Source organism: Numenius arquata, chromosome 1 (genome assembly GCF_964106895.1).
Source record: "Numenius arquata chromosome 1, bNumArq3.hap1.1, whole genome shotgun sequence".
NCBI lineage: Eukaryota > Metazoa > Chordata > Aves > Charadriiformes > Scolopacidae > Numenius > Numenius arquata.
Window position 1 is genome coordinate 1,262,071 of NC_133576.1, and position 15,262 is coordinate 1,277,332.

Below are 15,262 nucleotides of genomic sequence, written 5' to 3' on the forward strand. Positions count from 1 at the left end.
ACTCTTAGACTGAGTGGAACATAGGAGGTTCCACTCAAATATGAGAAGAAACTTCTTTCCGGTGAGGGTGCCAGAGCCCTGGAACAGGCTGCCCAGGGAGGGTGTGGAGTCCCCTTCTCTGGAGATTTTCAAGACCTGCCTGGATGCAGTCCTGAGTAACATGCTCTGACATGCTCTGGGCAATCCTGCTTTGGCAGGGGAGTTGGACTAGATGATCTCTATGGTCCCTTCCAACTCTAAAAATTCAGTGAAATTCAGTGAAATTCAGAGATTCATGAACAAGAGACAGGCAGTGACTGTTTCTTCTCCTTATAGTGACAAGCGGGTTAGAGACAGAGTGATACAGTGGAATTTGGACTCCCAAGTTTGGGGATTTTTTAACAGTGAGATGATGTCTCACATCTGGGATAAGATGCAAGGTCTCTGACGAATTTGTTTTCCATTTCCTTGTTATCAATCAACCTAGGTGCCAGAGTCCATCCCCAGGAAAAAAGATGATTCCACGTCACACGTAAGAACACCTCTCTTGGCTGCCTCCCCTCTTACAAACTAGAGGGCTTCAGCCTCTCCTGCGTCTGGGCCATGTTAATGTTGGAGATGCAGGGTGGGAAAGATGGTAAAGGGGGGAAATAAATGCAGAAAGAGGCAAACATGACAAGGAGAAAGGCAGAGAAAAGAGTATGAGGAAACCAGGGAGTACAGAGGAGACTATGACTAGGGAAAGGAGAGAGCTAAATCAAAGGAGGGGAAGGGAGAAGAGGGAAGTTGGAGGTTTTGGTAGGACAGGTGCCTCTGTTTCTCCTTCAAGCTACTTGCAGTCTCCGGCAGTATTTTGTTTTGTTTTGTTTTGTTTTTTTAAACTGACAGCCAGAGAAGGTGGTTTTCCTGCATGTCCTGATCCACAGCAGTGACAATGTGCTCTTCGAGGGTCGCAAGAAGGTTCTGGTCAAGCCCCAGAAAAATGTAATTCTGGTAGAGACAGACAAGGGCTTATACAAACCTGGAGAAACAGGTAAGGCAAGAAGGCAGCATATGGAAATGGGGAGGGAAGGGGCAAGGTAGCAGCCACACCTAGGGGGAAGATTTCACCAAGTGCAGCAAGCTAAGCTTGTTGGAAACGGAAGCAAGCAGATCTCTATTATCAGATATTTCCAGAAACAGCACGAGTCAGGGTATTCCCCTCTGAGTTACGCTGCACCAAATGCCCAGCCTGCTGCTCCTGGGTGTAAAGGAGACTCTCCGAGACACTGGACAATCTCTTGGGATTTTTTTTTAAGACTGTTGTTAATATTTGAGAAAAGCCTAGAGTGACAGTTCCCAGCTGTAGAAATACAAAGAGTTACTCCACGGTCTTCATAAAATGAACAGACTGCAGACAAACCAACCCCAATCTTTAAGACATCATTGAAATCTTTCCAGGTAAAGGCAGTGAGTTTCTACAGCCCGCAGCTGCGTATAAACCTCCCAGACAAAGTCCTCTGAGGTGGGAGATGCTGGGGAGGGCTGTCTGGGGAAAGACCTGAATACCTCTGAGGTAAACAGATAGACATGAATACTGGGGCACAGAAAAGGAGAAGCAGATTTGTGCAAGAACATGTTGCAGCCAAAATGCTTTACTATCCTTTTCTTTATATCTCTAGTGAAATTTCGAATTGTGAACCTTGATGAGGACCTTAAGGTCATTAAAAATGAGGTGAGTATCACCTTGTGCTTTTCTAGAAGTAGAAGCCTCAGCATGAGACACATTGAGAGGCTCATGAAAGAGAAATCTCTCTTCATGCCTGTTAAACCATAAGAACAAACGACACGTGAAGGTAAACCACTCATCCACCGGTCCCTTGGAGAAAGACTGCAGTGTAAGATAGCATAGAGGAAGGAGGAGACCTAAGGTGGGGCCTGGATGGAGCAGAACTTTCTGGTCAGCGTCCCATGTCAGGCAATGTTATTAATACTGGTTCACATGGATGCTGTTTTGCTCTGTACAAAACTGAGCTTGTGTTTCTCTTTTTTTTTTTTTTTTTTTACAGTATTCCCAGATATGGCTGCAGGTAAGTGACAAAGAACTGACCAAAGGGAGATGTCTGTCTCTTCTGCTGTGCCCTTTCACTCCTGAACAGAGCTGTGCCAAAAAGTGTGACTTCCTAAGTTTATGGTTGTGGTTCAGGTTCAGCTGAAGTCTCCTGGGTCAGCCTGGGTTCTTCATATAGACTAGGACATAGCTGAGCTAGAGGCAGGGCAGTAACGAACCTTTGCCCAACACTGTACGCACAGAGCACAAACCTGAGTGCTCAGAAGCACAGCTGCTTCTCCTTCCCATGGTGTTACGGTGTTACGCCACTTCCCAGCAGCTTTACTGTTCTTGGCAGCTTTTGCAATTCAAAAGTTCAATAAGAAGGTACTGGAGGGAGGAGAAGGAATCTCACTTGGTGATCTGGCATCCTCTCTACTGGGGCAAGGATAAGCCCAAGGATAGTGGCTTCTTGTGCCTGCGTATGGGCTGGACCTGCCAGATACCCATGCTCCCAGTGTGACTTGGTGGCTCTGCATGTTCTTTCCCAAATAGGATCCTGAATATAACCGTATTGCTGAGTGGTTGAATGTAAAGTCAAGACATGGCATTGTGGATCTATCCTTCCCCCTGGCCTCTGAAGCACCTCTTGGAGAGTATACCATCTCAGTGGAGCAAAATACGGCTGAGAAAACCTTCAGTGTTGACGAATATGGTGAGACTTGGGTAACAGAGGTGAGGGAAAAGCAGTGTGGGTAGCTGGAGAAGAGAGCCAGGCGATGAGGCCATGTTCATCAGACCTTTTGCCCTGGGAGAACAGCAGACTGGGGACAGGGACAGATGGGTCTGTGCACATGCTGGGATGGAGGTTCTGCCGCTGCATAGGGTACAAAGAAGAGGCTGTGCTCTGACATCTCATTCTAGCTGCTTCTGGGCCCTGTGATGAGCACATTCTGCTGCTCGTTGTCACCCTCTTCTAAGCTAGGTTTACTGTCCACTCCAGTCAATTGCTATGAAAGGTAGCAGCACCATGTTTCAGTCCCATTCAGTTGCAGTGATTTAGGTAAGGACAGAACCCTGTACTATTTAAAATATTTATGCTTGACTGAGCTGGAGTAGAAAACAGTCCCATGTGCAATTGTAGCAGCAAACAGAGGGTGGTGTGGCTGAACCCTATTGCAGCACGGTGATGAATAACTGGGGACATTACTGTCTTTACCCCCATCTGGACTGCAGCTATAACAGAACTACAGTCAGTGTCCATATTCTGCTTTTTTTTTCCTCCATCTTTATCTTCCTCTTTTCTATGCAGTGCTGAAAAAATTTGAAATAAATATTGAGCACCCTCCATTTATTGCTACAGTGGATGAGGAATTTCAGCTGAAGGTCTGTGGCAAGTGAGTACATGACACCATTGTGATCTCTGGCTTTGAACTCCACAGTCACCTCCAGATTGCCCGCAGCTGAGAGGTGGTGTTCCAGTACGATGTTCTTCCATTACCCCGTGGTTGGGGGAGTCAGATCACTCTCTGGAACAGGCTCCTTCTCACACCTGGTCATTTACTGTGAGGCTGAAGGACACTAAGGATGTTGGGAATAGTGGGTGGAGAGGGATACAAACTGATCTTAAGAGACAAGCTGAAGTTCCTGAGCAAACAAGGTACAAAGCTCTAAGCTCTCCCAGGCTCCACTTGCCGCCGATGAGGGTGGAGGGTGATCTGGATCAATATGTCTGCTGAAGCAACCAGTCTTCAGGTGAATGTTTCTCCCCTTTGACACAGGTATACCTATGGGAAGCCCGTTCAAGGGAAAGCAGACATTACTTTTGTCACAGTATCCCAGTTCTTGGAAAGCAATTTAGCAAATTCTACTGATATGAGGAAGCAAAACGGCTGGGTAGGTGAACAAATAGGAAAATGGAAAGTATAACCTGCTGGAAATGCATGCCTGTCCTCTTAACCTGCCTCAATGCACCTCTGATGTGCACCAGCCTGTTTAATGTGGTGTCTTCCCACTTGTGAGACCTGATCAGACCATTGATTCCTCTTCCTGTGACTATCGCTTGAATTACTGCTCAAGCTGCCCGTGTCTGACGCAGTGTTTCAGGAGACGGTGTAATCTCTGTGTAAGTAATGATCCCTGGGGCCTTTCCCAAGGCTCTGTATCATACTGTATGCAATCAGATTATTGGTATATTCAATCCTGCGACTCCTCCCACCAAGAAACAGGCTATCAGAGCATCAGATGCTCTGTGGCTTAATGCCCTGTTTCTTGCTGTATCCATGTAGTCAATGGATCATCTTAAGCTTGCTGGTGTCCTGTCTGAGATTAAGTCCAGTGCTGGTTACACTTTCTGCCCATTTGTGGTTAAGCTCCACGCTTGGTTTTTCCCATGGCGTTCAGATGCAGCTCTTTCAGCCTGAAAGCCACAAGAAACTATTTCTAAATGTCAGACCAGCCAGCAACAAGCCAGAATATAAAAATCCAGCTGGCTCTCTGCATCTTTTAAAACGTAACCAGTAGCAAAATATCTCCAGCTGGAACGCTGTACAGTTTTAGCTGTGCAAAACACCAACTGAACGCCGGTTCCCTCCCACATGGCATGTAAAAGACCCCGCACGGTTCTGTGGAGAACTTAACAGGCTCAACTGGAAACACTTTGTCCACCTCCCTGGGTGATTAGCTGTACTCAGTCTCTGTCTTAATGCTTGGCAAAGCTCTTGCAATCTGTAACTGGCTGGATGCCCTTTGACATGGCCATGTCACAGAAATGGTCATGACTGGAAAGCCACACTGTCAGGCTTTATTCATCGGGGCCATATAAATGAGGGAGGAGGTCACCTTTAGCTCAGGAAAAGACATCCATGCTCTTTCAGCTGCTGGATCTGGGCTTAATCCTCTCTCCTGAGTTTTTCTGTGACATAATTAAGACCTATGTGATTTGTCTCAAGCCCTTTTTTCTGCCTTTTTTTTTTGGTGACTGTTTAATCCAAGCATGTTGATTTTCTTCTCTGGCAAAGGTATCCATGATGGGTTTCTGCAGTTATAGGTTTTTGAGCTTCCATCTATTCCACAAGTATTTGGAAATACTTCTTTAGGATTGGCCTGCGTCTATGAAACAGCTCCTCTTCCTCCACACCATGCTCTTTCTTTCTGTTCATATCTCTCTTTCTCCAGACAAACAAGAATGGCTGCGCTACTTTTACAGAGAAGACAGAGGCTCTGAAATTAAGTGAAACTGATAGCTACATAACTGTGATAGGACAAATGGTGGAAAATGGAACAGGTACTGGAGAATATGTGAAACGCTCTCTTTCTTGCAGGCAACTTCTTTGGTTTTGGCCTTTCTAAGACAGCTGAATTCCTTTTGAAAATGTAACTTGATGTTTCCCAAGCCTTCTGGCATGATGATGGTCTCTATTCTAGTATAGCTCTTCCATCTATTATTACCATATTTCCTGATCTGCTCCAACCCTTCATCTCCACTAGCATGTTGCCCGGACGCCAACGTGTTCCTCAGCCAGTTGCAAAGCCCTGGCTAGCCATGGAAAAGTCTGCAACAAGCCCTTGCAGTCCTTGCTAACTGTAGTGCACCATGCTGACAGGTAGTTCCTACCCACACAAAATCTCTTGTCCTTTCTTTTCCTAAGCCTGAGACAGGCCTTCCTATACAGACTCCTGCTGGGAGGAATCCCATTTTTCTCCCTTTCAGTCTGACACAATACTGACTATAAGGAGGTAGGTTTTCACTATCAGTGTTAATGTGCACCTAGCTCTGGCAACTAGAAGTGTTCGTTGTTTGAACTGTCACACTGTGGGTGGCCTTCAGGCCACTTTTAGGCATCTACAGTGTATCTGTCTATAACTAGTCATCTAGTTTATCTTCAATAAATAGAGATAAATACTTATAGGGTATGATGCATCATGTCATGAAGCAGGGGCCCCAGAAAGGTTGAGGGAATCATACCCAAGACAAATGTATTTTCTCTCTTAAATTTAGAGGTTGTGGATGTTGTAGATAGTGCTGAAGCATCTTCTTGTCTTCTGCTTCCCTAAAAGCACTGCTAGGGTTTAACAGACTTCTCATCTTTCCACCCAGGAGCAGAGACTATGGAAATGGTTGTAATTCCTATTGCGACAAGAATGAAATCTATAGAGTTCATCAACCTCCATTCATTCTACAAACGTGGAATACCATACACAGGGAAGGTAACACCATGGATCCCTTCTCTGCTGAGAAGGCATCATAGGTCTAATTTTCTGTAGGCAGAAAGCAACAATCTCCAGGGAAGTAAATGCTGCTCTGCTGGTACCCAGCAACTATGAGTGAAGTCTCCTGTAGAAACAATTTTTTCTTCCCATCCTAACCTAGTATATTCCACAGACAGGAATTTTGGAGCCAGCTGCAGTCTCTGCAGGTTTCCCCAGGGGTATCTCTTGAGGCTAGTCCGTGCAATAAAAGGCATACGGGATGGGGGTGGTGTCATCAGGGAAATAACATTCCCTTCAGACAAATGCTCACGGCAACTTGGTAGAAATCACCCAAGCCTTGTATATCAGCTTCACTGGCAATCATTTCTGACTCACATCCCCTGGGTGATGCTAGGACTGCTGTCCCGCTGGGGCTAGAAACACTTTCACGTGGGCCAGTACTAACCCCACCATAAATGAGGGCAAGGAACGGCAAGAGTTAAGTTGCTGGAGACAAGCTTGTTTCTGATTGTCAGGGATCCTGCAGCATTGTCCAAGAAAAAGCTCAGGATCTGAGGAAATCACCTTTTTCCCCCCAGTATAGGTGCCTCATTTGGCTGCACTACCATTTATTTCTGGTCCTGAACAGCTGCAATTGTTGGTTTTGTGTATTTATCACACTTTCATTTGGATCCTTCCAACCTGTCCGAAAGCTAGAAGGGCTGAGGAAGCCCAACGACAGAAACAACTAGTATCGAGCATGGGCAGTGCCTTGGAGTGTGGCACAATGTGATATTAACTTCCTCCCCTTCTCTGCAGATGTTTTGCCACAGTAACGAGTCTCCCCTTAGAAATGAAACGGTATACCTGACAGTTGACGTCAATGATGAGGAGACACACCTGTCATTCCTCACAGATGAGAATGGGGAAGTCCACTTTTCTCTGGATACCACTAGCTGGAACAGCACACTGGTTTCTCTAAAGGTGAGCATCAGGCACAGGAAAAGGAGGATAAAGTGAAGGTAGACTGCGGAAAGGGATAGCAAGTGGAAGAAATCTGAGGTTTTGGAGCGCAGTCCTCTGGCTCCTCATCTCATTTGTAGAAGCATCTTTAATTACTCTTCAATGCCATCTCCTTGGGGAAACTGGAGGCTGTGCTGCAACAGTTCAGCCAAATGGTCACCAAAGGTGCTCTGCTGTCCTGAGCTGGAGCATGATCCTAATCTTTTGTATCTTCCTTCACCTTCCTTTGACTCCACTAAAAACATCTGTTAATCTGAACACTGAATTTGAAAGGGAGGAAATCTCCCCTTCCTCCACTCTGGGACATGTTGGGAAGTGGCTCAGTAGAACTGGCAATTGCCACTTGTCTCTGTTGAACTCCACTTCTAGTGGCTGGCCTTGCCCTGAAGAAGCACATAGCTTGTCCAGGATCAGCTTGGCAGGTAGCTCTCAACCTCCCTTTCAATACCAGACCCTGAAGGGTTTGGCATCTTTTCCTACAACTTCTGATCCTATACCTGGAGCTCGTTGTTACCAGCCTGGCAGTACACCCATCTTCCCACTACCTGCATTGCTGCAGCTGATGTGGGATTCATGTCCAAGAGGTACAATCTCCTATTGCCATCAGTTTCTCAGAGACTGGAACCATTGCTCCAGATGTTTTTTTCCTGAGACGCAAGTCTATCCAGAGTGAGGTTCCCTAATTTCTGTTGGGCTGGATTTGGTGATCAGAGGTTCTGTAATCTGTGAGGTAGATTTCTGACCCCAGGGAGCCTGGAGACAGGCTCAAGTTCTTGTTCCTAGGCTGTGGTCCACAGGGCCCTAAATTCTCTGCAGAGAAGTAGAGCTTCACCATACCAAAACTGTTTTGGTGCCAGTTGTGCTTCAGAGCATCTGACCAGAAATGCAAACTGAAAAACTGAAAACAGAGGTGCTGTGCTGGGGTTAAAGTCTGATGTAGGGTGTGGAAAGATAAAGGAGGAAAAATGAGATTATGGGCAAATCTACTCGATGCATATTTTTGCTAAAACTTTGTAAGAGAAAGTTTCATAAGAGACTTTCAAATGCCATTTAAACAAAAGAATATTTTAAGCATACAGATGTGTGGTCTGCCATCAACTCAGGTAATAACTGTTTTCAGCAGGTGTACAAGCTCCTTTGTGTCACTTGATACTGATCGCCAGATCCTGTTTTTGTGTTCTGAAGGGTACCTACAGCCTTGGAAATGATGATGAGAAGGATTCTTCTGAAAGTCACTCAGGAGTCGAGGATAGCTTCCACTGGCTGAAAGCTTTCTACTCTGAGAGCAACAGCTTCCTTGAGATAAAGGCCAAGAATGACGTGATGCCCTGTGACCAAGAGCAGCAAGTGCAGGTGGATTATATCCTTGACCGAAATAAACTCAGCTCTGAAGCAGACCACATTGATTTCTACTACTTGGTGAGCACAGAAAACAACCGATGCAACGTGATGCTTACTGGTACTTTACCCTTTTCACATGGCACATAGATACTCAGAGGAAAGGGTAAGCTACTCCCAGGCCAGTATAAGTGAATTTGTGAGTTCTGTTCTGCCCAGACATCCTCCTGTTTTCCAGTTCCTGGACCTCCTCCTAGACCCCAGCTGCTTTACTTTGTTAGGAGTGCCTTGACCTAAGCTTGGGTGATTGCCATTCACCCTACTTTCTATTATGTTTCACATGGGCGGCAGTGGAGGGCTAGCCTGGTTTCTACCCAGCAAGGATGCGCCAGACTTCCATCTGTGCCTAGGGAAATCTGTCTGTGAACTAAAAGGCAATCTCTGGAGCAGCTGACCTCCTCTGGCCTGTGTCTTTACAAGAAAAGGCTTGAAATTGCACAGGGCCTCGATGCACTCCAGAGGTATGTAATCATGTTTTGATGAAGTCCATTTTCAAGAAAGTGAGTTCCAAAGCAAGAGTGTGACTACAGCCTAGCTGAGAGGTTATGAGTGTCTTGGTCACTGGACTAGGCTTATTCATACAGTCAAAAAGTACTGTATCCCAGTAATGTGAAGATCAGAGTTCACTGAGGCTTAAGAGCAGCTGCTGTTAGCTCCAGAGGTAACTCTGGCTTTAGAAGCAGCCACATCTTCTCATTGCCTAACCAACACCTCTCAAGTACCTTCCCAGCTATGCTATCACCATCTCTGCTGCAGTCCTCTTTAGGTCATGTCTTGCCAGAGGAACTTCTGTGGCAACATCTGTCAGATGTCATTCTCTCTTCTCCTGTGCTTTCCCCACTCTCCTCATGCCTTCAGAATTCAGGCCCTTGAATGGCTCTTCTCTTTGCTTTTCAGGTGATAGCAAAAGGCAAGATCCTTTACAGTGGAGAGAAGCAGGTGCCAATTCTCCAGCATGAGAGTGAGTAGAATGGCATGAAGTTAAATGCCTCATAACACATCCCAGGAAAGTGCAGCCACTATCCAGTGACAATCTCTGCAAGTGTCATTCTTATCCACGGGTGGGAGCTATTGAACCAAGTTCTTAGCGGTGGTCCACCTCATTAGACCAACACAATCTCCTCTCATATCAGTTTAGTGTCCTTCTAGGTGACTGTCCTTCTCCTGCCTTGTCTAATTGATCTAATATCCAAGCTTATGACTTTACTGCTAGCTTGTATCTCTGGAGTATATGCAAAATTTGTGTACCTTGCCTGTTTACCTAAGGCAGGGGTAAACAGGGTAAACAGGCAGCAGGGAAGAGGAATATTTCTGCCAACTTTCAGCCAAAGAAGTGGCCAGTATCTTGGGTTTATTGTTAATCTTTACCAGTGTCTGTAAATCTGTGGGATTTACAGATTTTTCTGTGGGAAAAAAAAACATCTGTGGGATGTTCTTATCTACAGATAGAAACTATTAAATTATCTCTTTTGATTCTTATTGTGTGTCCTACCCCAATGAGCTGATGCAACTGAATGCTTTCCCCCTCCTCCTCGCTGCTGTCTTGTGCAGATCTGCAGGGCTCCTTCTCATTGACTCTGACTATTGGCAATGACTTCCTGCCTGACATCAAGCTTCTACTGTATGCAGTCTTCTTGGATGGAGAGGTGGTGGCTGATGTGGAAGAGTTTGAAGTGGAAAAGTGCTTTAGACACAAGGTGAGTAGAAACACCTTGTGTGACAGCGTCATTGATGTGCTCTGCCTTGCTGTGTTTCCTGGTCCTGTTTTATTCCCAGCCAAATGGTATAAGCTGGATACACGCCAAACCAGATGCCCAGTATTTTTGGCTGGGAAACAAAGTAGGTAACTGCCTTCTTCCCTGAATTCCTAGTCCTGCCCTCCCCGACACCAACAGGCAAGCCTTTCCCAATGAGTAAATCCCCACAAACTCTGTTTTATCCTCCCATTCCCTGTGACTGATTTGGGAACACACTCTCTAACACAAAACAGAAGCCTGCCTGCTTAGCTCCCTGTGGTAGCTCTGGATCAGAGGCTGGTGGATGTGTGGTGGCAGGGGAATTCTGGCTGGGCTGTACACACTGCAGCCCCAGGAACCTTCCCAATAGGTTTCCATATGGGCCTGTCCCAGCATCTCAGCCCCCGTCACTACCTTATTCTCTGTCTTTCCCTCTGCTGCCCAGACACCTAAGAGTCACAGGGTCCCACTCTCCAACAATAAGCCTCTAATAAGACTCTGTCTTCTTTTACAGGTGGCACTGGACTTCTCACGCAAGGAGGAAGTCCCAGGGTCAAAAGTCAGTCTGGACCTCAAGGCAGCTCCAGGGTCCCTGTGCTCTGTACAAGCTGTGGACAAGAGTGTTCTCCTGAATAGGAACAATACCCTAACAGCAAACACGGTGAGTGTGGGCTGCCGTGACCCCGCACAGGGCTGCAGGAGCAGGCGGGGAGAGCAGCTTCAGAGAAATGCTGGTGCTTTCCACCTGGAGACAGAGTGCTTAGTAGCTTTCCTCACATCCACTTGCCTCTCTGCTCTTCCACCTTCCACCAAGCAGCAAGGCTAAACCTTTGCCTCTGTAGAATTTTGTCTCTGTAGGGTCTTTCTCTCCCTTTGCCCCAAATATCACTGAATTATAACCGTCTGGCAGACGGTTGAGCACCCGAGCGGTTCTTTATAAAACAGTAGCTAGGAGACAGCACCCAGTGCACACAGTGGCTAGTGAAAAGTCATTAGGACTTTGTCGGCACCCAGGTGCATTCTGAGAATCTAGAAGGGTTGAAGGGACTTACCTTAAAGTAGCTGTGTGCTTCAGAGGAATAAATTGTCCCCCAGGGGTCAATACTCAGTCCAGTCTTGTTCAACATATTCATCAATGACCTGGACGAGGGGACAGAGTGTATCCTCAGCAAGTTCGCTGATGATACCAAACTGGGAGGGCTGGCTGACACTCCAGAGGGCTGTGCCGCCATCCAGCGTGACCTGGACAGGCTGGAGAGATGGGTGGAGAAGAACCTAATGAGGTTCCACAAGGGCAAGTGTAGGGTCCTGCACCTGGGGAGGAAGAACGCCAGGCACCAATATAGGTTGGGGGTGGATCTTCTGGAAAGCACTTCTGAGGAGAAGGCTCTGGGGGTCCTGGTGGATAGTGAACTATCCATGAGCCAGCAATGTGCCCTTGTCGCCAAGAGGGCCAATGGGATCCTGGGCTGTGTAGGGAAGAGTGTGGCCAGTAGGTGGAGGGAGGTCATTCTGCCCCTCTCCTCAGCACTGGTGAGGCCACAACTGGAATATACTGCGTCCAGTTCTGGGCTCCCCAGTTCAAGAGAGACAGGGAACTACTGGAGAGAGTCCAGCATCGGGCAACTAAGATGATTGAGGGATTGGAGCATCTCCCTGATGAGGAAAGTCTGAGAGAGCTGGGACTCTAGCCTGGAGAAGAGAAGGCTGAGGGGAGACCTTATTAATGCTTACAAGTATCTAAAGGGCGGTTTGAGGGAGGATGGAGCTGGACTCTTTTCAGTGGTTCCCAGTGACAGGACGAGGGGCAACGGGCACAAGCGGGAACATGGGAAGTTCCATTCAAATATGAGGAAGAACTTCTTTCCGGTGAGGGTGCCAGAGCCCTGGAACAGGCTGCCCAGGGAGGGTGTGGAGTCCCCTTCTCTGGAGATCTTCAAGCCCCGCCTGGATGCAGTCCTGAGTGATGTGCTCTGGGCAACCCTGCTTTGGCAGGGGAGTTGGACTAGATGATCGCTAGAGGTCCCTTCCAACTCTGACAGTTCTGTGATTCCATGATTCCATGAATTTAAGACTTAGAACAAAAATATTGCAAGATTTGAAAATCCTGGCATAAATTCCACAATGTATACCAGAGACAGTACACATGTTTAAAAGTTGTAAGTTAAGTTATAGCAGGCCAGACTGTTACAAAGAAGCCTCACCAAATCCAGGGAGACTTGCTGCGCCTGTAGATAGAACCCACAGTGTGTTCTCGGGTTCCATTTTACAGGAATGCGGTTCTAGCGCAGAGCACTTGCATCTGCCAACAGGCATGTAAAGTAGTAATCATGAAATATGTAAGTCAGATGTGCCAATGCCTTGTGCTCAAACTGAATCATGTGGGTTTTTTCCCAATCTATCTTCTACGCTAGAGTTAGAAGGATTGAACTGTCGGAGGTGAAAGTCTGCAGACTAAAAGCTACTTGCCTACACACACTCCTTGGGCTTCATGTCCTTCAGTATAAGCTGGGCCAGTGCCAACTTCCTCAACTTCAAAGCTTTACAAAGCATAATAGAGGGCTACAATCCAAACATTTGACCCATACACACGCTTCTTGGCCAGTTCCTTGTGAAGAGCTCTGTTTTTCCATTGCAGCTGTATGAGGCGGTCTTTGATGACAGCTTTACAATTGGAAGGCGAGGGTTCCCTTATCACTTGGAAGACTTCGAGGCATACCCTTGTCTGCCCCAGCAGCCCGGTCTCCACAAAAAGACTCGGATGGGAGCACCATGGTACCAAAGTGATGGCGACGTCTTTAATCTGTTTAAGGTGAGTCTCTACAATTGCACCAAACTTTTCCTGAGCCAGTATGTCCTCTTGAATGCCTACAAGAATTTACCTTCAGCAAACTTCAGACTTTCATTGCTACAAGTCATCTGTACCTTGTTCTTCAGTGTAGCCACACTCATTTGGGGACTATGGGGAAAGATGAAACTTACAAGTAAGCATAGTGCAAAACACCTGATTAGAGGAAGACAATGTAAAAATGAACAAACTTGGTTTAGGCTACCGTGTCTACAAAGTGGGACTGGAAAGAATATCCCCATATGACCTGAGCACCTCACCATATTTTGCTGTTTGGCTATTATTTGTAAAATTCTTTACTCTGTGTTTCATCGGGTCTCTTCTTACTTCTCCCCAAAGCATTTTTAATAAAAAGCAGTCCTTCACAATTTGGCTTTAAAGCTAACTGTCAAGACAAAAGACAACATAAGCTAATCTGCTAAGCACAATAGCCAGAAAAAGATTAATAATATGCCTGCTAACTGAAACCCAAGCAGTGTTGTTTCTGACAGAATGCTGTTTAAAGAAATATATGCAAGTAAAATCACCTTAAAATAGGGGAAGAGGGTAACACCACACCAAAACCAACCCAAAATGGATTCTGAGTTGCATGGGCTTCGCTGGCTGAGAGAACTCTAGCTTAAAAATACAGACCCTGACTCCCCCCAAAGGATGTCTTCCAGATGCTTACTCTTAGACTATGTCAGATGCTGGTTAAAGGAGATCCCACTACATCTCAGTTATTAGTGATCCTGTAGCAGATGACTGTCCTGTAACATGTAACTGAGTCCACAGGCATGTACAGCCTCCACAGGAGGGATGAGGGCTCATAAAGGCCCATGAAGGGTTTTGGTTCTTCAAGAAAGTAGAAGAGTTCTCAGTGACTTGCAGACCATTAAATCAAAGCAAGGATTGCTCACAGGGTGAAATACGTTCTTTTGGTGTGATGTCCTCTTCTCAGCCCATGCACGTGAAGGTGCATTCAACCCAGTATTTCCACCTTGTGAATCACAGGCCCTCAGAGCCGAGTCTCATTCACACACAAGCAGAATCTGTACTAAGTTGTGACCAAGTTCCCCATCAGTTTTTGAAGCCAGGACAGGTACTGACCTACGTAAGAATGGTTGTGTGTGAACAAACAGCCATTCAGATCTTTCAATTCTAAAACTGTGCAGAGATTTAAAGATTAATTTTTTTTCTTTGAAGTTTTTCATGGGATATATGATGTTTGACTCTGGCTCATTGTTAGGGTCGGGCATATGAAGGACAGATCTTGTTGAAATTCACTTTTATGAGAAGTAATAATTGGCCCCAGTATTCCACAGAAGTTGGTTTCCATTCCTCATGCATTGTCCGGAGTCTGAGCCTGTAAGTCTATGCATGTGTATATAAAAAAGCAGCGTTTGAAAGTGTTTCAGCTACCACCAGGCCCTTTATGATACCTGCTATCATAAGATATTCTCAGCATTCCTTTTTCCCTTTTATTTATCATTGATTTGCTCTCTTCACTCTTTTCCCAGAAATTGCGCATGAAAATACTAACCAATACTAGGATCAAGAAACCAGTCTCCTGTATGCGACCAGGCTTTGAGAAAAAGATGTATTCTGGAAAAGAACATGTGGTTGGTAAGGAGCAGACATGTCCATCTCCTTGCCTGAAGGGTCTGTCCTCTCCCAGTCCTGGCCAGCCTGCAGCTGGGAAAGCTGACTTCCATCCTGCTGTGTCTCGTTTGTGTACGAGAGGAGCAAAGCTTGTGCCCAGTTCAATGGACCTGATTTATAAATCACAGATAAAAGCTCAACTCTCTGTGTGTTATTGGCTGTCCCTGTTTCCTGTGCTCTTCACAGAAAATGTAGTATGCTCTCCACCAGCTCTTTCACAGATTATTTAAAAGCGTGTGACTCCATTTGAGCATGCTGTCTCCCTCTGGATCCAGACCAAACTTGCTGGATCTGCCAGACTGAACCTCAGGCTAAACTCCATCCAACTCTGTCTCCTCAAAGCTGTGTTCCCCAAGTTGAAACTACAACCCTGTCCACTCTTGTTCTGTGTCACAAAGCATTTATAGTTTGTGTTAG

At 46.1% G+C, this 15,262-nt stretch overlaps 1 protein-coding gene across 1 annotated transcript in view; it reads left to right on the forward strand.

The window, feature by feature from the left end:
* LOC141467248 (alpha-2-macroglobulin-like protein 1) overlaps positions 1-15,262 on the forward strand; it is a 31,489-nt gene that overhangs the window by 1,904 nt on the left and 14,323 nt on the right. Inside the window, exons 3-18 of the mRNA XM_074151745.1 lie at positions 467-511; positions 868-1,012; positions 1,641-1,693; positions 2,028-2,048; positions 2,564-2,723; positions 3,321-3,405; positions 3,790-3,904; positions 5,186-5,294; positions 6,108-6,217; positions 7,019-7,183; positions 8,408-8,641; positions 9,518-9,581; positions 10,172-10,317; positions 10,871-11,017; positions 12,995-13,168; positions 14,704-14,809. Of these exons, the coding sequence (XP_074007846.1) occupies positions 467-511; positions 868-1,012; positions 1,641-1,693; positions 2,028-2,048; positions 2,564-2,723; positions 3,321-3,405; positions 3,790-3,904; positions 5,186-5,294; positions 6,108-6,217; positions 7,019-7,183; positions 8,408-8,641; positions 9,518-9,581; positions 10,172-10,317; positions 10,871-11,017; positions 12,995-13,168; positions 14,704-14,809 (1,879 nt within the window). The remainder of the gene's footprint in view (positions 1-466; positions 512-867; positions 1,013-1,640; positions 1,694-2,027; positions 2,049-2,563; positions 2,724-3,320; positions 3,406-3,789; positions 3,905-5,185; positions 5,295-6,107; positions 6,218-7,018; positions 7,184-8,407; positions 8,642-9,517; positions 9,582-10,171; positions 10,318-10,870; positions 11,018-12,994; positions 13,169-14,703; positions 14,810-15,262) is intronic.